General features: G+C 39.8%; 1 protein-coding gene across 8 annotated transcripts in view; it reads right to left on the bottom strand.

Moving 5' to 3' along the window:
* The window catches only part of NHSL1 (NHS like 1), a 272,793-nt gene that overhangs the window by 111,651 nt on the left and 138,093 nt on the right, over nucleotides 1-23,049 (bottom strand). The window contains exon 1 of one of the 8 annotated variants that reach the window (XM_064360635.1): nucleotides 3,996-4,494. The exons of the other annotated variants lie outside the window; for them this stretch is intronic. Within the exon in view, the coding sequence (XP_064216705.1) occupies nucleotides 3,996-4,011 (16 nt within the window). The 5' untranslated portion in view covers nucleotides 4,012-4,494. Of the gene's footprint in view, nucleotides 1-3,995; nucleotides 4,495-23,049 lie in introns of those variants that run through there. 8 annotated transcript variants of the gene reach the window in all.

The following is a 23,049-nucleotide window of genomic DNA, read 5'->3' as shown; positions in this document are numbered from 1 at the left end:
TAAAGGAAATAAAAAGGCAACATTTTCTTTTGCATGACTGGTCATAATGGGCATGTACATTTTCAACTCTTCTACCTACACACACAAACTCATCTTAAATTTGCGTTGCCACAGTATCAAAGGCATTCTCAAAGCAGCCATGTTGGATGTCATTCTTACAGTTCTCCATTAAACACACCTCCCACGCAGCTGCCCTCAAGCTATGTGATTTTACGCAAGGTCCAATGGATAGGGTTGAATAGCGTCCTCCCAAAATCATGTCCCTCACAACCCTGGAATATGTCCTTAATTGGAAATAGCGTCTTTGCAGATGCAATTAGTTAAAGTGAAGTTATATACTGGATTAAGGGTGGGCCCTAAGTCCAATGAGTGGTGTCCTTATAAGAAAAACCTCTGACACAGAGACACAGAGAAACATGTTGTGAGAAGAGAGGCAGAAACTGAAGTGATGTTTCCACAAGCCAAGAAATGCCTGGAGTCATCGGGAACTGAAAGAGGCAAGGAAGAGTCTTTCCTGGAGCCTTCAGAGAGAGCATGGCTCTGCTAACTTCTTGATTTCAAACTTCTAGCCTCTAGAACTGTGAGACAATACATTTCTGAGTAAGCTACTCACTTTGTAGTAATTCGTTATGACAGCTCTGGGAAACTAATGCAGATTTGTCTACTCACCAGTGCCAGTAGGTCAATACTTTGCTACCAGTCCACAATAAGATTAGTACAGGAAATGAGATTAAATGTTTAAGAATTTTTATAGCTGTTTGACAATGTGGTGATATCACATAAGCACATGATTTTGTTTTACAAAATATCGGTCCATAATGGTTTGGAAATTTCTTTTAAAAAGTCTTCACCAAAGTTAGAGAAGCATTACAAAGATAACTAGTATTTATAAAGTTAAAGTTGATGTACTATAATTCAGAAATTTGCATTCAGAACAATTTCAGAGAAGTATAATTATGTTTCACGTAGCTTTAGTAGTAAAACATTTTATTCTAATTTCTATTTATTTAAAAAAAATTTTTTTGAAGACAAGGTCTCACTCTATTGCCCAGGCTAGAGTGCAGCAGTATAATCACAACTCGCTGCAGCCTCAAACTCCCCTCAAGCAATCCTCCTGCCTCAGTCTCCCAAGCAGCTTGGAACTACAGTTCCACATCACCACATCTGGCTAATTTTTAAATTTTTTTTGTGGAGACAGGGTCTCCCTATGTTACCCAGGCTGGTCTCGAACTCACAGCCTCAAGTGATCCTCCCTCCTCAGCCTTTTAAAGCATTGGGATTATAGGCATGAGACATGGCACCTGGCCTATTCTACTTCTTAGAATAATCTGTGAAAGTTACACATGGTAGTTTGCTATTAATCACATTATTTGCTATTAATCATATTATTTGATTAGCCAGAATTCACTTCCCAGACCATAATGGATCACTTGTTACACAGTGAAGGAACATACCATGCCTTTGTTAGGCACAGAGACCTTAGCTGAACTTTACAGAAATCTTCCCAAAGACTGAGTACTCAAATGTTGCACATACAAAATGCAGTTGAGAGGAACTGATGTATCTGAGATACTTCAACAGCAAAGAGTGATTGCAACTATATGAGTTACCATAGTGACAGTAATGAGAAAGATGGCATCCTTCTTCAAGGAAGGCCAAATTGACCAAAAGCTGAGTAGACCTGGCTTCAGAAAAGAAACAGTCTAAGTAGAGAAAAGGAAATCCTGCATCAATGTGGGAAGCGATCTGATTTAAATGTTTTATTTCAGCAATTACAAGAAATACACAGAAACATGATTTAAACTAAAGGAAGAGCAATCATGTTTCCTTTAAAATCAATGCTAAGCAATAGCCCTTAGGACCTTAGCTAGCCACAGACCAATGAATGAAAGCCACTTTTCCAAAGTAAGAAGACAAAGCATCAACATGTAGCTCTTACTATTCCTCTGCTTAATCTCAGTTACCCTTACTTTATCATGGGTTTGCCTCAATACGGAGGGCAAAGGACAACCTAAAAATCATTATTGTAAATCAAAAAGCTATAAGTCACAGGAAGAGAGCAGAACATCAATTGTTTGTCCTAGCTGCTGGGAGATCAGAGAGCGGGCTTTAAAACTATGCGACTGTGGATTCCTGATTAGAACACACACTTCAGCATAAAAGCACTCAGTTGTCATCACATGCCATACGTTTGAGTTTTTTAAGTTTTCTGAGTTACCACAGAAACTAAGAGTCCATGAAAGTGAGATATTCTTTAATAAAATGGAATGGCTGTTATGGGAATGGGTGGAGAAAAATAAGTTGAAGCTGCAGATGTCCCACACAGTAACAATTCCACACCCATATTCAATTAAAAACTGTAAACCTTAAGCTATCATTGGATCATAATGATTTCAGCTGCACTGTGGAAATTACACTAGGTAGAATGTACATTCATCCAATAATACCACTGACTCTTCATACCTAAACTTTTTGAGAAAAATTTTTTAAAGAGATAGTGTCATAAGAACTCAAAATGCTTTTCACCTAAAATTATTTTTTGGAAATACTCAAATTCACATCAGCCCATGACTCCTGGGAAGTCCACGGCAACTAGATACTGTCTGTAGTAAGAATCAATTGAATGCTTGAGGAGAGAAAAATGTGATGTTCCTTTTTGTTCTTACCCCCTCAATTTCACCAAACTTGCATCTACTATATAAAGAAATATCCCAAACTCCAAATTCAATATTAAAGACTGGTGGGTTTTAAGGTGTCAAATTAAGGTTAAGACCGCAAAGACTGGGACTACAAAATCCATGTCTATACCTCACAAACAGACTTTGAGGACAAAGGAGCAATCCACAAAGCAAGTAAGCCAGGACCACTTTATTTCCAAAAACTGAAAAGACATCAAGAATTTCCCATCAACAGAATGACATACACTGAAAAATATGAACAGAAGAGCCTACTTCAGTTCCAAGGAAATTCATCTCCCCTGTACTCCTGACCATTTCAACAATCGCACAGACAAACACACTCTCACATGCCTACATTAATTACATTATGACAAGAGTTGGAAGAAAAATAGAGTTGAAGGAAAAAATAAATGCCTAAAGAGAGAAAATCCTTCTTGACTAATCAGGGAATGACAACATATACTCATAATCACCATCTTATAGTACTTAGGAAGTACTATAATCCATACGGGGCCAGAACAAGAAGTATGTTCTTTTTTTTTTTTTTTTTTTTTTTTTAAGATGGAGTTTCACTCTTGTTGGCCAGGCTGGAGTGCAGTGGCACGATCTCAGCTTGCTGCAACCTCCTCCTCCTGGGTACAAGCGATTCTCCTGCCTCAGCCTCCAAAGTAGCTGAGATTACAGATACCCACCACCATGCCTGGCTAATTTTTTGTATTTTTAGTAGAGACAAGTGTTTCACCATGTTGACCAAGCTGGTCTCGAACTCCTGACCTCAGGTGATTCACCTGCCTTGGCCTCCCAGAGTGCTGGGATTACAGGCATGAGCCACAGTGTCTGGCCTGGAAGTATGCTCCATAGTAAAATGAATTTCACTCCTAAGTTCACACAGTAAAGCTTAAAGCAATAGAATCCTTTACCCTTTTCTACTCATTCTAACCCTTTACATAACAACTCCTTACATGAAAACTTCTCAAACGGACACATACATCACTGTAAACTATTCCTATATTTATTAAGCTGATTTCAAAAACCTTCTTTTAAACTTTTAGCTACTTTTGTCTATAACAAAACACATATAAAACACATTCAAACACAGAAATATCCTTTCTAGAAAAGAATTCCGTCTCCCCAGCAGGAGGTCTTTCTTCCTGTTTGCAACAAAAAAGAACAATGACTTTTTCACTTTCATACTTACAAAACTCTCTCAAACTTTGATTTTTACTGCAACTAGCTCTGTGATTTTGACTCTGATGTTAAATGACAATCTTCCCCAAGTAGAACTCTGCCACCCAAATGGGCTGGAAGCCCCCTCACCTTTCAGGCAGAACATTCTGCAGCAGTTCCATGGAGGGGCTGCGCTCTGTGGTCTGATGAAGCCTGCAGTACTAGGCACAGCTGCCTCCCAGCCCACCTCCCCAGCGCTCACTGCCAGAGAGCAGGGCGGCCAGCCAGCGCCTGTTACTCCAGGAAGCCACTGCCCAATCCCCAGCCTGCTGGGCTGTGCTGCTGACACCTCCCTATCTCTCCTAGGATATTTCACACCATGGAATCAGCCCACGATCATCTTGAAAGGGGAGGGGAGCCAGGGGTTAGCAGTCATCACCATACAGTCCAGCCCAAGGGCGAGCCCATTTGTTTGTGCTTCTCTCTCAGCATTTTCCACTGTGGTGGATGCAGCTCTTCACGTGACCAACGACACAAAAAAGAAATCACTCGATTCAGTTTAACCTTTTGCTATTAATTATCACTTACTATTCATTGACTTCATTATTCCTTTTCTGTTCACATGCTCCCCTTTTTTTCTGATATAGAACAAACCATATACTGATACACTGTACACTGTAATAGGACTTTGCACTCAGTTGTCTGAGTCTATGTAAATGAGTGAATATATGTGAAATGCTCTTAATAGTCTCAGACAAACCATAAGCACTAAGTAAGTGCTATCAATACTACTACATACTATTATTTAAAAACAGGACAGGCATAGTGGCTCACATCTATAATCCCAGCACTTTGGGAGATCAAGGCAGGATGATCACTTGAGCCCAGGAGTTTGAGACCAGTCTGGACAACACAGTGAGACTCCATCTCTATTAAAAAAAAAAACAAAAAATTAGTTGGGCATGAGCCTGTGGTCCCAGCTACTTGGGAGGCTGAGTTGGGAGGATTGCTTGAGACCAAGAAGTCGAGACTGCATTGGGCAATGATCATGCCACTGCACTGCAGCCTGGGCAACAGAGTGAGACCCTATCTCAAAACAAAAAACACAAACAAACAAGAAAACGACTTGAGTATTAGGATAAAAATGTGAAGCATGTTCTTTTATGGCATTGTCACGTTTTCAGAGGAAACAAAGACAGCATTACAGTATGCAAATTTCTAACTCTACTGTGGCCATAATCAGATCATTACATTTCTTCCCCTCTACTGGAAAGCTAAATTCACTCTGGCGAGTTCAAGACTACTTGACTGCAAATTCTCAAACACAGGTGGAAGTGTTAGATGGAATCTTATGACAGATCTTTAGAGACACAGTCCACAAATACTGCTTCAGGAGCACCCTGCTTGAAAAGTACCGTCTGAACCCTAAGTGGCCCCGTGGTCCTTCCCACAGAGATGTTAGAGTCTCCCAGCTCAGGAAGTGGCCATTGTTCACAGGACCCATTGCTGTTTGCAGGTCTTCCTATTGACTCCACAGGATGCAGGAAACTGACTCACAGAACCAATCTACCTATCTGTCTGTGTCCTGGGGTGCTCACTGCCACACAGTAAGGATGCTCTGTGTTCTTTGGTTTTCAATACATGCTTCAGCATATCCCGGTTGGGTTTCTGCTTCCTGTCACCCTGAATTACCAACAGCACCTGGGTAATAAATATGTTATCTTCCATAAGGAAGTCATTGTACTAGTTTCTGTGATCACAAGAATATATAAGAGGTCTCTGGCCAGAAGCTAGTTAGAATTTAAAAAAAAACTGCATGGGGAATGATGAACAGTGATATTAACTTTTAGAACAGAATGAGCAGGAACCTCATAGCTCATTTCATTTGGTAAACCACGAGGTGGTTCATTCATCTAACAAACAAGATCAAAATAAAAATATCCTACCAATAAGTGCAGAGTAACAAACAACATCAAAATCAGACCAGCTGACTAGCCTCTTCCATCTCACCATGGGACTGTCTCCATAGCTGATCTGAGTCATTCTCTGTCCTCTCCTGTTCTGAGTAGTCTCTCTCATGTAATTTATGAATTGCAGCGGTATTCCTGAAAAGATTCTCATGGATTACATTCAACTTTTCGAGAGAAAGAGGAACTCCTACCTTGGAGACTTAAGACTTTTGAACACAGGCTAGTACACAGGGTCTGGGGGGATTACGCATATTTAACAGCACTCTGAATACTCACAGTTTAAGCCTTTTTAAATAGAGATGACTTTCTTTATATGCTGGAGAGAACAGTGGATTGAAAGTAAAGAGAATCTCGTTCCAGTCATATCTATGTCACTATCTAGTTCAAGCTTGTCCAACCTGCGGCCCACATGCAGCCCAGGACAGCTCTGAATGTGACCCAACACAAATTCGTAAACTTTCTTAAAATATTATGAGATTTTGTTTTTTTGTAATTTTTTAAAGTACATCAGCTATTGTTAGTGTTGGTGTATTTAGACAATTCTTCTTCTTCCAATGTGGCCCAGGAAAGCCAAAAGATTGGATGCCTCAATAGTTGGTCTCTATAGCAGTTCATGGCCTGTAAATGTGAGCATTGAATAGAACAAGGGGACTAAACTAACTCCAAGGTTCCATCTTACCTCATTCATTGTTTTTTTGGTATGAATACACACACATACGTTTAGGTACATTATGTCAGGGCACAGGAAAAGAATCTTTGCCTTCTTGTGGTTTAGTGCAAGAGATGAGAGGAATAAATAACTATAATTCAATGTGGTAAGTCACATGACAGAAGAATACACAAAATTAATAATGATCAATGGCAGTTCTTGCCTACTGCCATCTAACTAAGCTATACTTCTAAGGTTAAAGCATATATAATTTAATGTAGTGGGCTGAATAGTGTCCACCCCGAATTCATGTCTACCCTCAGAGTATAGCCTTATTTGGAAATAAGATCTTCATAAGTTAAGGAAAGTAAGAATCAAGATGAGATGATACTGCATTAGGGTGGGCCCTAAATACACTAAGAGTATCCTAAAAAGGGAAAAAAGGATATACAGAGATACAGTGAAGGTCATAAAAGATGGAGGCAGAGACTGGAGGGGTGCTGTCACAGATAAGGAACACCTGGCACCAGCGGACGCTGGAAGAGGCAGGATAGGATTCTCCCTGAGAGCCTCTGGAGGAAGCAAGACTCTGTCAGCACTTCGATTTCAGAACTTGGGTCTCCTGAACAGGGAGAGAATAAGCTTGTTATTTTAAGCCACCACACTTGGGGTAATTTGTTACAGTGACCCTAGGAAACTTATACATTTAGCAAGGTAACAATTACATGAGATGGCATGATTTATTTTTCTTTTTAAATTATCTTCAATTTATGTTTATATAGGCTTAAAACCTATGTTTTTCATACCCTTGTACTTACAGTAGCAAAATGTTATAGCACTTCTAAACAGCACAAATACCAACTTCTGTTAAATTACTGAAATTATAGGTATCACTATCTGAAAACTTCACAGCACTAATCTCAAGCAATGACAATGAAAGGAGTTTTTCTTAATGTCAAATATAAGATTATCATATTTAAAAATCCTTTGTAGGCCGAGCATGGTGGCTTACACCTGTAATCCCAGCACTTTGGGAGGCTGAGGTGGGCGGATCACCCGAGGTCAGGAGGTCAAGACTAGCCTGGCCAACATGGTTAAACCCCGTGTCTACTAAAAATACAAAATTAGCCAGGGGTGGTGTCGCCCGCTTGTAATCCCAGCTACTCGGGAGGCTGAGACAGGAGAATCACTTGAACCCAGGAGGCAGAGGTTGCAGGGAGCCAGGATTACGCCACTGCACTCCAGCCTGGGAGACAGAGTGAGACTGTGTCTCCAAATAAAAAAATAAAAAAATAAAATCCCTTGTGTTTACAGCTGTATGTTTGAGAAGAAAACATGAAAAGGCATACCATTCAAACTAGGAAAAAAACAACGGATAGTTCTATCCATTAAAATTATGATTGTCTGCCACCATTGATCATTGCTACTGAGATTGAAAAGTAAAAACCTAGGAAGCTTTTGTGAAAGGGAGTAGGTCCAAGATGATGCACGCTCACAGGATTTGTAGCCCTCTGGACAGCACAAAGGTCTTGCCTTTGCCAACCATGACCTTAGGGCGGCAACCACTTCTCTCCCTTGTAGGATTACAACATCTAGCATCATGTTAAAGTTTAATCTTATTATCTCTACAAGAGGGAGTGGTAGTCACATATGCAGCCAAAAATATTTAGATAATTATGTCTTCCAAACCACTCCAGCGTGATTTCACTTGTGTGCTTCAAGCTTAATTTTGATTTCCATAAAATAGTGGGGATGAGGATAAATTAGAAATTCGTTTGACTAACACAGAATTAGTGCGTCTAGCTCAGCTCAAAATTGGACTTCATTCCTGGCAAAACACAAAGCAAAATTACACAAGAAAAAGAGGCAAGTCATATCTTCTCCCTATGCATCCTGACTCTTACTCTTGACAAAAAGGCCAGATAAAGATGGAAAAATCCTTCTCCATACCCATTCACAGGTCTGCTTCACCTTGACTGCAAAGTACAGTAGTACTCCCTTAGCCGAGGTTTTGCTTTCGGTACTTTTAGTTACCCCAAGTCAACTTAGATCCAAAAATATTAAAAGAGAGAGAGAGATATTAAGACAGAGAAAGAGACGACATTTATATTAGTTATATTACAGCATACTGTTATAATTGTTCTATTTTATTATAGTTATGTTGTTAATCTCTTACTGTGCCTAATTCATAAATTAAACTTTATCATAGGTATGTATGTATAAGAAAAATACAGCATCTATAGGGTTTGGTACTATCTGTGGTTTCAGGTGTCCACTGGGTGGTCTTGGAACGTATCCCCCAAGGATAAGGTGGGGCTACTGTATTCAAACAGGCAATGCTTATTTTCATAGCTGTATCTCTAGACATGCTTTTAAAGCATGAGAAGGTTGTGAAGTCAGAGGAGCCTGTAGACATATTTCCCATCACAGTGCTTTCCATTTCTCCCTGGATGCAAGAGATTGGAGATGCTAAAACCCTCTGATACTTTTAAGATGAGAATGACCAGATTAAGCCAATTCCCTAGAGAAGAATGAATCCACTCTGGTGGCACCCATGACTGTGACTAACACCATTTTACCCAAATTTTCGTCACTCCTCGCTCCTCTACTATTCTAGAATATTTCGTTTCACCAATATTCTGAATCTCTCAGACAAGAGACTTAGTCTGAGTTTGTCTATTATTTATTACTACCTCAGGCACAAGAGAAAGAAGAAAAAAACTACAGCATTATAACTTTAAACCGGCTAATTCCACTTTCTCCTGGCTAACCAGGGAAACTAATTTGAAATCAATTCCCATGTTAGTGCCCCAGTCTGTCCAACTCTGTAGGCAGGGGAATATGGAACCCAGGTTTTCATTCTGGACACTTCCTCTTCTCAACATCATCTGAGCCCGTATTCTGTTTGAGTTTTCTCCACTCCAGATCCAGGCCTGACCTACTCGGTCCCAAGGGCAACCTTCATCCTCTTTTCATTTTCTTTTCTCTTAGGAAATAGCTGAATCCTGGGGTATTTTGTGCTGGATTCAAATTAGCCATGGAGCAGTAAGGCAACTACACAAATGCTTCATGGAGATTCTTCAATGGCCTCTGGACTTGGGTAGGCATATTCACATCACTGTATTTCCTCCTTGAATCATGGGAGCTCTGCTCTAATTTGCCCTTTAAAAATATACCCTCCTAAGCCAATTCTTGAGGTTATTTCAACTTTTTTTTCCTTCATAGCCAAGCATAGATCTCTTGACATCACAGTAAAGAAAGTAGCCAACTCATTTGGCTCCTTTTCATGAAATTTGAATCTTCACTCATGGCACGCTAGCTAGCTCTCCCTACCACCCAAATGGTTAGATTTTTCTCTCTTTTATTTTTTTTTCTAAAGAACCTTTAGGTCCTTCTGGTTTCATCTTCCAAGGGAAGGTAATGATGAGTTTCCAAGCTGACCTGGGCTCTTAGCTTAGATAACCTTCCAGCCTCTTTCAATTGCCCTTAGCTGTGGCAAGCTGCCTTGACTCCCACTGCTGTCCACCGGGCTCCAGTCTGTAACTCCACTCATTTCCTGAGAAGCACAGGGACACCTCAAGGGCAGCAGCGCAGAAAGGAGTCTTTACTATGGAACCTTCTGCCATTTATCCAGCACTGATGTCGATTCAAAGCATAGTACTTATGGCAGAGCTGTTTCTTTAAGACAGAGTACTCCTTGGTATCTTTGTAGTTGATTTTTTTTTTTTCTTTTGAAATCTGACCTTTTACTCCACCTTCACACCTATTATATCTTTCCAAAAGAACTCCAATAGCACCATCTTTTCCTTCCAGAGGGGGAAAAAAAAATCATATTTCTACTTCTTTACAGAAGTAGAAATCTTCTTTTTTACAAAACACAAGATAAGGATAAATCCCAAACTCTTCATATAGCAATGAAGGCCCATCTGGATTTGTACTCAGTATTTTTTCCAAACTGTTCTGGATGTATCCCATTAAGTGACCCCCGCAGTAGGCTCTGCGTCCTATTCCCTAGGGTCTTGTACCTCTGCTGTCTTGGATCAGTCTACCGCCCCCTTTGTCTGGAATGCAGCCTTCACCCCCATACTCTGCTTTTTACTTCTCTAAAGCCTACTTTAACCATGCTCCTCTCCAGCAGCAGGATCAATCTCAAGCTTGCACTGTGTCCTATGGCACTTTATTCCCGTGACTGGCATGGCATTACAATTCTGCCCACACAACGTGAGCGTTCCTTAAAGCAGGGACTTGCTCATTCACACTTAACTTCTGGTACTTTTCGAGGTGCTGGAACATGATAGGTGATCCATGTTTGTTGCATAGATGTGTAAAGCCAGAATTATTACTACTTTGCTATTTCATCAAAAAGCAAATAGTGAAAACTATATAAAACCTAGATAAGACACATAACCACCAGCATATTGATTCCTATGAAAAGTCATAATTAATATTTTCTTTAAAATTAAATAGATATTATTTTCCCTACACACAGCTAGCTGTATTAAAACTCATTATTAAATGAAAGTCACTGATCATTAATAGTTAAACTTTATGGTGAAATCTTTATAAACCATCATTTCCTTAAAGGATTAATCATCTGAAAAAGTCTCATTTACAAACACACAAACACAGACACCATTCTTTCTCCAGGCAACTTCACCACAGCAAATTCAGAAAGCAGTTTTTCCTACTCTCATTCTGCCTGAATTAAATATTTGAAGGGTGATGGAAGTGAAAAAGGAAGAAAAATATTTTCTGGAAATATCTCTTACAAGAGAATTAATGCCAGTATGTCCAGATGGAGGGAGGATACCAAAAGATGTCATAATAATGACCCCAAATTCCCTTTCTTAGTAAACTTATAAGGAACTGTATGATAGGAGAGAAAAACAAAACCACTAGAGTCTAAATCTTTTTCTCTTTGCCATCACATCTATGCCTAACATATGCATGTTATATTTCAGAAGGTCTAGGTTAAAGCACATAAAAATAACCTCGTAGGAAAGATGTTAACAGTAGGTCCTTTCGTGTTGTATATTTCTTCAACGTGCTCCTTGATAAACTGACTCCCAATATATACAGATCAACGGGACCCTCCACTTACCAAAAAAGTCATTTGTGTCATTTTCTCCTAAGCATCTGAATAATCTGAGGAAGTAAAAACCATAACCAACCTTCAACTACAGAAACAGGTGCAACTCTTCTACCCACAAAATCGAGAATTCTTCAAGTTCATGTAGCAACCAACCAGGTGGACCACAGTTCTGCTGCAATGTATGTGTTAATAAAACATAATCAGAGAGTAACTGAACTATAATTACTTCTAATCATCAAGCAAAAAGATAAAATTCCAGAAGACACGTTAAGATATTAAGAGCAAGGTGTACCAGGTTAAATGTCAAGGCTTCTGGTAATTTCTGCATAGATAATTGAATACTTTATTCTAATATTTAATTTATTTAAGACTTACTTGTTTAAAATATTGTGTTTTGAAATCAACTAAGTATTTGAAAAACTCAAAGCTCTATAAAGAACTATGGAATTTCTATAAAAAGGTAGTTTACTTCTGAAATTCACCATATTCCCCAACTTTCGGCCCCTTTTAACATCAGTGACAACATTTCGAGGAAGAAGCTAATGGTTCCCCTTTCCCCTGCCCAGCCTTCTGAGCAGGAAGGTAGTTTGAAACTTGAGGGATCCTCAGTTACTTCAGGACCCATAGGATTTACAATAATGGTTTGACGAAACCACAGCATTTAGGCTCCTTCAGTCTTTTTCCCTGTCTTTAAGAGTTTAAAAATAAGCAAGAAAATGATTCTTCAAGTTGGCAGACCATCTTCAAGGGTGGAGTCTTGCCACAGTGCATGATAATCACAGAGTTACAAGATCCACAGAGCACAGCGCAGCCACAAAAAACAGCTCTTCTGATCCTCCTCTTGATCACGCCGAACATGATCTCAGCCTTTTCCTTTTTTATTTTATTTTATTTTTTACCTCTCTCTCTCTCTCTCTCTCTCTCTCTCTCTCTCTCTACCTTAATGTCAGTAAAGTTCTAGTAGAAGTTAACTTACCATTCTGTTAATGGTAATGGCTGAGATTTACTTTGTGTTCTATCTTTATTTAATATATTTTTGTAAATTCAGCTATTAACTATTATAAGTTGACAGCCACTCAAGAGGGAAAAAGCTAAAAGTCAAAAATAGAATGCTAAGCTTAAAGTTTTAAAATGCATCTATTGCTTTTGAGGCAGGTGTGCTTCTGACAGCTCTATTAACTTAACCGTCTCTAGGGACTACAGTTCATAAAAAGGCTGCAGCCTTGTGCCCTCGGGTTGGGTTTTTGGTTTTTCTTTTCTTTTTCCTCCTTCATTCTTTGAAAACTAAATGAATTCTGTCCTTGAGTGGAATAAAAGTGACACCAGAGAGCCTGTTTTCAGGACTGACGTTCTTCCCCTTTTGCCTTTGTTATGGTAAGTTGCTTGTCTTCTGCACATCTGCTTAGAAAACTTTCTGTGTGATACAGAGTGAATAAAAAGCTTCCAAAACCTGCTCTGTAAGGTCAAAAAAGGAATTTGTCACTTGACCCTCACAGGGCAGTCAGGAATTTCAAAATTAAAGAAACGAATAGAAAGGAACACACTCTCAATACCTTAAGAGGGGACAAAGGAATGTAAGGACACAGCCTCACTGGGCCCTGTTGGGTGCAGGTCTTGAGCAAGCTAACTCACTTCTCTGCATCCTCACTTCGTAGCTGCCAAACTAGGGAGCAGGCAGGGTATCTCAGAGGTTCCTTCCAGCCCCGACATGTTAGTTAGCCTTGTTGTTAAGCTGACTCTATTTAGATCCCTTCACATGTCCAATTTAGAGACTGTGTACAAACATTTACTAAAATGCTTCAAATGGCACCGAGAGAAGAAAATGTGTGGTCATTTCTTCAATAAGAGCACTTTCTAAATAATTACTAAAGTTGATTTCTCTCATTAGGTAAACACAAAACAGAATTCTTTGAGTTTTCATTTTATTGGAAAAGAAAGATATCTTTAAAACTGTCACTATCTTTGACTTTTACAACCAAAACAGAGTAACTATATGAGGTACCAAAAGCTTTTCCTATCAGGAGTGAGACTCTTCTGTCAATTCTTCAATGTTTGGAGAACAATGCTTTTTGAAACTATTTTTCTTTTCTCTGAGCCTCGTTTCTTGAGTCACAGAATTTTCTGTAATCTCTATTTTCAATTAATTTAAATTGCATTTAAACATTTTTGTAGGTCTCCTATATGCAAATCAAAGTATTCATTGGGCAACCACTGTGCATCTAGGATGCAAAATGGGGATTATAGCATTTCAACACGAACTAGTAAAATGTCATGTGAATTCTCTGTACTGGGATATTAGCAGTTCATTAACAAATTCATGGAAAACCAGAGGGTCAGATCAGCTTTTGCAGCCACATTTTATGTAATTCCCATTCATATTAATGAGGCTCAAATATCATTTAAAGTATTTGGCCAAAATTGTTTAGTAGAGTAGAAATGGTTTAAAATAATTGAAATATGTCTTACCTTCACTATTTCTTGACTTTTTAAATGTAGAGGATATGAATAAAAAATATGAAATAGAAATCTGGGGGACACAATTTCAACTATATGAGAAATGAGTAAATAGACTTGGTGTCTAAATAGCAGATGGAGAAAAGAGAGTAACAATCAACATGTTGTTAGAGACAGTGGTTAATGGTGAAATCGAGGTTTAAAAGTTATACTTGCTTAGTAAGTGAAACAAAGCAGTAGATAGGAATCCTCCTTGAAAACTCAGAGTGATTTTCAGAAGTGTTTAAAATGTAACATCTACAGAAAACACTGGGATGCCCAAATACAGTCACAAGTCCGTAACATTAAACACAAACATGTACTTCATTCCACTGTACCAAAAAGAAAAGCCAACAGAAGATAAACATGTAAAAAACATAGTTACATATCAGAGCAGCATCTACTTATCTGCAGATCACTTTTCTGACAAATTCAGCCACTCAAAATATGGCAAAGAAGAAGAGATCAAAACTGCCTCCTCCGGCCAGGCAGCACTGCTCACAAAATTGTGGCTCGGGATCTCATGCACCTTCCAGTCAATACTGTTGCAATACATACACTGGGTTACCCAGACCCCCCACACAAAGTAACACATGAGCAACACCAAGCCAAAAAGTCGTGGAGACTCTACAGGAGGCAGGTACAAGTACACTGTAGAAAGAGAAAGCCTTCCAGCAAAAGTGAAATACAAAACAGTCACTAGAAGTTAAAGAACAGTGCGGAGATCCATTTCAAGCCAAAGCAAAGATCCCTACAACATTCAGGGGCCACCAGGGCATCACCAGATTACTGCAAGGTCCAATGACTAGTCACAATGACACTAAGGCATTACAACGAGGTTAAACTGTACTTTTTGAGCAGAGTTGTTGCCGTGGCATGGAAAGAGTATGGGACTAAGTCATAAGAAGTGGATTCAAATCCGGTCTATACCAATTATCTCTATGGCTTTGGGCAAGTCACTTAATCTTGCAGGAACTGCTTGCTCACAACAAAAAGGGGCAATGCCAACTGTCCTGCCACTCCCACAGAACTATCCTCATCATGAAAAAAGGCCATGCATGATACTGCAAAGCCATGACCTGTCAACAGGCTCTGGATGTAAACTATACTTTAGAAAGACGTTTATTAAAAATATTTTCAATTTTTTTTTTGGAATTCTGAAAGACAAGCGAGGCAACGTATATGGAACCATAAATAAGTAAAAGGCACGCTCCTCTAATATTTTATACAAGTTAACATCTAGTCCATATGATCACAATTTAGAAAAGTATCTCTAACCAATTACCAGCTTTTTACAATAACTGTTTGGAAGAAAACACTATGGCTAGGCAGTGGCTTACGCCTATATTCCCAGCACTTTGGGAGGCCGAGGTGGGAGTATCACTTCAGGCTAGGAGTGAAGACCAGCCTGGGCAACATAGCAAGACCTCTTCTCCACAAAACACAAAATAAAATAAATTAGCCAGGCATGGTGGCAAGCCCCTGTAGTCCCAGCTACTTGGGAGGCTGAGGCAGGAGAATTCCTTAAGCTCAAGAATTCAAAGTTACAGTGACCTATGATTGCACCACTGCACACCAGCCTGAATGACAGAGGGAGACTCTATCTCTTAAAAACAAACAAACAACAACAACAAAAAAAGAAAGAAATAAAAAGAAAACCACCAAAACACTGCTTTTGTTTTCCGGTTCAGACATAGGATCTCTGATACGTACAGGCTAGAGACCAACAATTTGAAATTAGAGTTTTGGACTAAACTTCACAACTAATTTTCCCCTTCAGGGGAAGGACAGCAGGCTGGTAAGCATAATGACAGAGAAATCTACAGGACCAGGGCAGAAACTGGCCAGACACTGCTATTCATGGGCTTTCCCTTGGGCCAGTCAGCAGGTGCAGGGAATCTGCCTGAGTGCATTAGCAGGCTCTTCTACACTGCCCTGCAGCAGGCAGCCAGGCTCCCGTTGGAAATCACTCAGTCCTGCTGCCAATTTTCAAGGCTTATACACCAACAGGGTCCTGGACTAGGGGTGCAGAGGGGAACTCAGAAAAGGACTTCCTATGGTCGATGAATATGTAGGTGGCTCTGAGTCACAAGCTGGGTTTTGGACTAGACAGTTTTCTGAGAGGCACCACTACTCTGCGCTGTTTCTCAAAGTACTCCTGGTATGCCAGCCTTTCTCCAACACCAAGACAACAGTGGACTATCCACAGAAATTCCATCATAGCTTGTAACTTCTACATATTGAGAAAAAAAGCTACATGATACACATGCATAATAATACCCTACTGAAAGAAGTGAAGTCTACTGAAAGAAGTGAAGTCTACTGAAAACACCATTTTTGAGGGTCATAAAATCAAGTAGTAAGTCAGGGCTGACATTTTCTGTTTGATAACACAGAATAAACAGAGAAAATACAGTATCATATGTAGACATGCAGTAAAGGTAAATCACTTCACAAAGCTATTCCATGTGTGCATGCTGTGCACAGATGCCATGTGTGGCCTGGGAAACAATGTGAAGTGTATTTATCACTTTGGACACAAAACTTTTTAAACTCTCTGACTTAAAAAATAAACTATAATTACACTTTTCAGGTGCAGAAAACCCCAAAACACTCATGTCATAGTTCCTGTAAAGGATTCTTTCCCTCACTTGAAACAAACACTTATTCTAGAGAAAACAAGCTCAACTTTCTCAGAAACTAGAGAATAATTTACTAATTGGATTTTTGTTCAAACCTTAATTAGTTGGAGTTGAAACATAACCTTCAAGATTTCTAAAGTCAGTGGCATAACCTTCCCCTGGCTACAGTGACATAAGAACACAGATCCGCTGAATAAACCAACACATTCTCCAGAGTGGGGATGTAACCAAGGTCTGCTGATCCAGAGGAATGTCTAAGGAGAGAAGCCCCAACCTCGCCAGTTTCATAAAGCATCAATAGCACACAAATGAGACACAATGGCTCAAAAGCGGCTTGCAAATAGAACAGAGCTAAGATCCTTATGACCTGACAATTCTCAGGCATGCAGACTTAAGGACAAAGAACTGGACTTGGGAAGCTAGCAAGGAAACAATATTTAAAACATCTTTTTATAATGGGAATAGAGTGTGTTGAAGAACTCAGCAATGAAATGACTTCGAGGTAGAAATCAAAGTTCTTTCTCCAGGAAGTCAAATCATTCTATGTAATTTCTGCTGGTAAAAAAAAATCATGTAAATAAATAACTACCAGGAAAGATGATCACAGCAACCAAACCAAGCACAGCCACAACCACCCACAAGGTAAATTCACAAATTGTCTGGTGTCTGCTTTGTAAAAGAATCCCCAACCAATCAAGACTAAAGCAATACCCACCTGTGTTCGGGTAGGAATGCTGGTTTATCTCAGAAGGCAATCCAGAAACACCAGATACCAAGTTTCTACTTTAGCTGAGGCGTTTCTAGTTACAAAGTGAAAGAGAAGCTTAGGGAACAGAGGCAAGGGAACTGTACCGACAATAAAATATGCTTATTCTCATGTTCTCTATTCAAGTTTATGGAAAACACAAAACTCAAGTGATACTATTTAAGGAAATCTCAACTGCCTGTGGCTCTTATTAATACTTGTGAGTTTTCCATCAGGAAAGCTAAACATATATCAAGCCCAAACCTGACAATTTACTTGTACCATAAAATTATTTTAACCAGAGAACAGATGAGCCTTTATCCTTGTTCTATACCTTTTTCAATGATGTACAAAAATTTATTAAGTGGTCTTAAAAACATAAAAACAAAGAAACCTAAAATACTACAAGTGTACAATTAGCAATGCAAGTAGCATATTCAGAAAATTGACCAAGCTCCCACAAACCACGATTACTTAGGGGATGGCATCCACAAAGTCTTAGCAAAGCGGGGCGATCGCAGGCAGGGGAAGGCCTGTGCGGAACCGGATCAGTATGGGAGTTGTAATCTCTTCTTCCCTATGGCTTATGCCCTCCTCTTCCCTCCAGTTTACTGCCACCTTCTTCCATTCATTACCACTCCCAATACAGTCTTTTTCAAAAATAAGAGAGCATGAAAATGGGAGAGTACAGTCGAGTCCCTCCTCCTTCCACCAACCCTAATAAGCACCTGCTCTAGGAAATGCCCAGTGGGCCAGGTTGCTCCCACTAACCTCACAATTCAAGCTATTTTCACATTGACTCTGGGAAAGGGTCGCTCCTCAGTGTGACTTACTCAGAGGGTTGCTTTATATCATGTACATGCAGTTGTGCACACTGAGTCGTCGTTTGCAGTTGTGCATATGTAGTTTGTATGCAGTTGTGTACAGAGTTGTGCAGTTGTGCACATTAAGTCACTCAGTGTGACTTAGAAGACTCTCCAAACATGAGAACCCACGATGTGCCCAGCACGTGAAGTGCACACCCAAGCATGCACCCAAACACTAGAAATGAGCCCAGTAAATGACGGTATTGGTAGGAGAAGCACTGGCTGAGAGACTTGGCCAACAATTCCTTCCTCTACAACCCCAGGGGGAAGATGGTCTCAGACAACCACTTGCCTAAGCACACATTCACCATTTCTCTTACAGCCTAAATATCCAAAGTGTGATGCAGCCAGCACAGTGACAAGTTTTATCAAAAACTAAATGAATAATTGTTGGTTTAATGTCTATGATAACTACTAGCCAGTCATCAAATGTCAACAATGAACTGACAGAGAATGCTCGGAGATGCTGAATTCAATGGAACAGAGAAGAGATGTGGTACTGCCTGAAAAGGGGTGGACCACAGCTACATCACTCATCCAGCTTCAGGCATCCCCAGCCTCACACTACACACATTTATGTACATGAACAGTGTGTATGTTGATTATACGTAAGTTTTCCAGTCACATTTATTAAGGCAGTGATTGCCATAAATATAATCTTTAATTAGGAGATTGGAAATATAAGGTAAAGACTACCCATAGTTCACAAAGCTAGAAAAAGTGTACCTATACATTGGAAAAAAATCACACATGCTGTTGCTAAGGGAACAAGTAATTATGAAAATCTGTGACTTCTCTTAACAAAGATACTCTAACATGGCCAGGCGTGGTGACTCACGCCTGTAGTCCCAGCACTTTGCGAGGCTGAGGCCAGTGGATCACCTGAAGTCAGGAGTTTGAGACCAGCCTGGCTAACATGGTGAAATCCTGTCTCTACTAAAAATACTACACCAACAACAAAAATTAGCTGGACATGGTGGCACACACCTGTAATCCCAGCAGCTGGGGAGGTTGAGACATGAGAATTGTTTGAACCCTAGAGGCGGAGGTTGCGGTCAGCCGAGATTGCGCCACTGCACTATAGCCTGGGGGACAGAGTGAGAATCTGTCTCACAAAAAAAAAAGGTAGCCTAATATGAAAATCTGTGGTTTCATTATTACTTTTCCTCATGTGCCTATATAATCCCTTCAACCAGACTTTGTCTTTTCTCAGCTACAACAGCCCCTAGATGACCTGGTTCTAGCCCCTAATGCTTCAATCCCTTCTGCCTGCCATAACCAGAGCAGGTTCCCTCCAACACAGCTTTGACTGAGTACTCACAACAGGTATTTACTTACTGTCAGCAAAGTGCCAGGCACTTGATAAAGACACAGGCTAGACTTCGAAGAGCTTCAAATCTAGGAGAAATATAAAGCACATACTCAAATATTCTCAAAGCAGAGTATGTGCCCTTAAATCAAAAGTTATTAAGTCCTTGACGCCAAAACACCCTAGGTGCTTTCAATGTCATTTCTCCCTGTGAAGAATCACACTTGGTTCCCTGTCTCCCCAAATCTGTTTCTCTGCCCAGTTTTCAATTCTCTCTAATGATCTGACTCTTCCTTACCAAACCAACTATTATTTTTATTGGTCACTTATGATGTCCTGACTATGTTTATTAAATGATTAACTCATGTAAAGTGTTAATAATAGTGCCTAGCCATGGTAAACATTCACTGTAAATTTGCTATTGTTAAGCTTATGGGTAGGTCACTGATTCAGACATGACTTTCAATTTAGTATTTTAATCATTTCAGGATTTGATGTAACACTGAGATACAAATTCCTTGAAGGATTATATAAAGGAAGTGATAGGTTCTACTTGAGTTGCCTAGGTTATACAAGCACTCCAAAGACACTTGTACAACTGGAAATTCTATGTACTAGTATAGTCTACACTAGGATCAAGACATTTTTTGACTCAATTGACTATTGATAGTGAAGAGATTATCAATCCAATGGCCAGTATCATTAAATACAATAGATTGAATTTGTAGGCTTACAGCATATCTATAAACAAACATTCATTTATTCAATGAATAAATTGTACCTGCTACTGATAATATATGATGAATAGGTATTAGCCCATTTTACAGTGTGGCTAGTGTGGCTGTGGAGGAGTGAGTGAGGCGGAAGCAAGAGAAGGCAATGGGGTAAGGGAAGCAGGATGTATGGCTTTAGGGAGCATTGTCAAGGCTTAGCTACTCAACTAAGTGGAGAAGGAAAGCACCTGAGGGGTTTCAATTAGTGACGTTAGCTTGACGATCAGCCCAATCCGTGGGGAGGGGAGCATTGTGTACAAAGGTGAAAGCAGGGAAACCAGTTAAGAAAAGATTGCAATAGCACCATGGAGCCTCTCCTTATCAGGCTTGGCATCGTTCATTCCATGTCTGCTCTCTGTTTACCAAAGCCAGCTTTACTAATTGGTCAAAACAGCCATGAACAATTTTTTTTTTATTATTATACAAAGTGCTTGATACGTACATAGTTTGAGTGGAGCAACAGAAAACACCAAAAGCATGCCATCGAAATTATGTTCCCACAAATGGAACCCTCTCTTTTACTACACTCAAAAAAGTCCAGAGGTGAGAGCACTGGTAATAAGCATAAATGCTACCTATAACTTGGACTTCTGAATGGTCTTCCGTCCTTCTTTGCTGTCTTCACTCTTGTTCCCCTTTGAGCTATCCTGGAGTCTACACTGTTTCTAGAATGGTCTTCCCAAAACACAAAAACAGGCTGGGCGCAGTAGCTCAAGCCTGTAATCCCAGCACTTTGGGAGGCCGAGGCAGGTGGCTCACTTGAGGCCAAGAGCTCGAGACCAACCTGGGCGACACAGTGAAACCCACCTCTACCAAAAATACAAAAATTAGCCAGACTAAGAGAAATTCAGAAAGCATTTGCTTAGCACATTAGCCTGTGCACATTTAACTGAGTCCCAGATAAGTTAAGTTCATCCATTCAGCAACCATTTATTAAGCACTTAGCCTTGGAAATAAAGATAAGTAAGATTGGGTCTCTGTCCTAAAACAGGTCAGTCTAGTCTAGTTCAAGACACAGACAAGTAAACAAGTAAGTATAATCCAGTGTACAATAAACAAGATTAGAGAGAAATGAAGAAGGCAGAGAAATAACAGAAACAAGAGCAATTAACTCTGCCTGAGGATGTTAGAGAAGACTTCACAGTTTTAAAGTAGTCTAGAAGAATAAGTAGGAGGCTAACAGGCAGGGGAGGCGACTATAGCACCTGGCACAGGGAATAAGAGGGAACGAGAGTTGCAAGTTTCTGGAGTTGTGTAAAAGCAGCAAGTCTGTACGATATTTCTGCAGGGGAGAGGAAGGAGGCAGATCTCATAAGGTTTCATGCCATGTTAAGTGGTGGGCTTCATTCTGTAGGCAATGAGGAGCTACAGAAAGGTGATTCAGTTGTTTTGGGGTTTTTGTGGGTTTTTCTGATTTTTGGGGTTTTCTTAAGATGGAGTCTTGCTGTGTCACCCAGGCTAGGGTGAAGTGGCACGATCTCGGCTCACTGCAACCTCTGCCTCCCGGGTTCAAGCAATTCTCATGCCTCAGTGTCCCAGGTAGCTGGGATTACTGGTGTGCACCACCATGCCTGACTAATTTTTGTATTTTAGTAGAGACAGCATTTCACCATGTTGGCCAGGCTGGTCTTGAACTCCTGAGCTCAAATGCTCCACCCACCTTGGCCTCCCAAAGTGCTGAGATTATAGGCTTGAGCCACTGGGCCCAGCCAGTGTTTGTATTTTAGGAAGATCACTCTGGAAACAGTGTGGACTCAAGGATGGATCAATGGGAACAAGAGTGGAGACAGCAAGAGAGGACAGAAGACCATTCAGAAGTCCAAGTAAGAGCTGATGGGCCTAAAGTCTATGAGGACAGACATCTAGGTGCAAACACAGCATACCTTTAGGAGATAAACTGAAGTATTTGAAAGAAAATATTGTAGTTTTCAAAAAAAACTCTAGGCTGGGCATGGTGGCTCAGGCTTGTAATCCCAGCACTTTGGGAGGCCAAGGCAGGAAGATCACTTGAGGCCAGATGTTCAAGATCAGCCTGGGCAAAAGAGAGAGACCCTATCTCTACAAAAATAATAACATAACATAAAATTAAATTAAAATAAAATATTAGATAGGCATGGTAGCCTATGTCTGTAGTCCTAGCTACTCAGGAGGCTGAGTGGGGAGGATCCCTTGAGCCCAGGAGTTCAAGGTTACATGGAGCTATGATTGTGCTACTGCACTCCAGCCTGGGCAACAAAGCAAGACCCTGTCTCTAAAAAAGCAAACAAATCCCTGTAATTTGACAGAACATGTTATAGTTACACCAAAAAACCCTGAAATTACATGGAAATATATTTTATAATAATTGCAAGAGACATAAAAATTAACCCTAAATAATGTGCAGGATCTTTTAAAATTATTAAAAGTAAACTGTAAAGATCAATTTCAAAGAAGGTTTTCGTAACTTAGCAAAGGCATTGCAATGGAAAAGAACACAGGTTACTGACTTACAAACCCAAGCCCTGACAATAACTTGCTTCTTTTACCACTCTTAAGACAGCTTTCGTAATTTAAAAAATAAATATATTTTTCATAATTTAAGTGTTTCTTCTTAAAACAAACCTACAAAGTTTTTAAACTAAAAAAGGAAGAATACTACATAAAACTTCATTTAAACAGAACTTCA

The sequence above is a fragment of the Aotus nancymaae genome, unplaced genomic scaffold (genome assembly GCF_030222135.1).
Source record: "Aotus nancymaae isolate 86718 unplaced genomic scaffold, 86718_ANA_hifiasm-v0.15.2.pri h1tg000040l, whole genome shotgun sequence".
Classification (NCBI taxonomy): Eukaryota; Metazoa; Chordata; class Mammalia; order Primates; family Aotidae; genus Aotus; species Aotus nancymaae.
The sequence above is the reverse complement of the archived record's forward strand: the minus strand, read 5'-3'. Positions and strand labels throughout refer to the sequence as shown.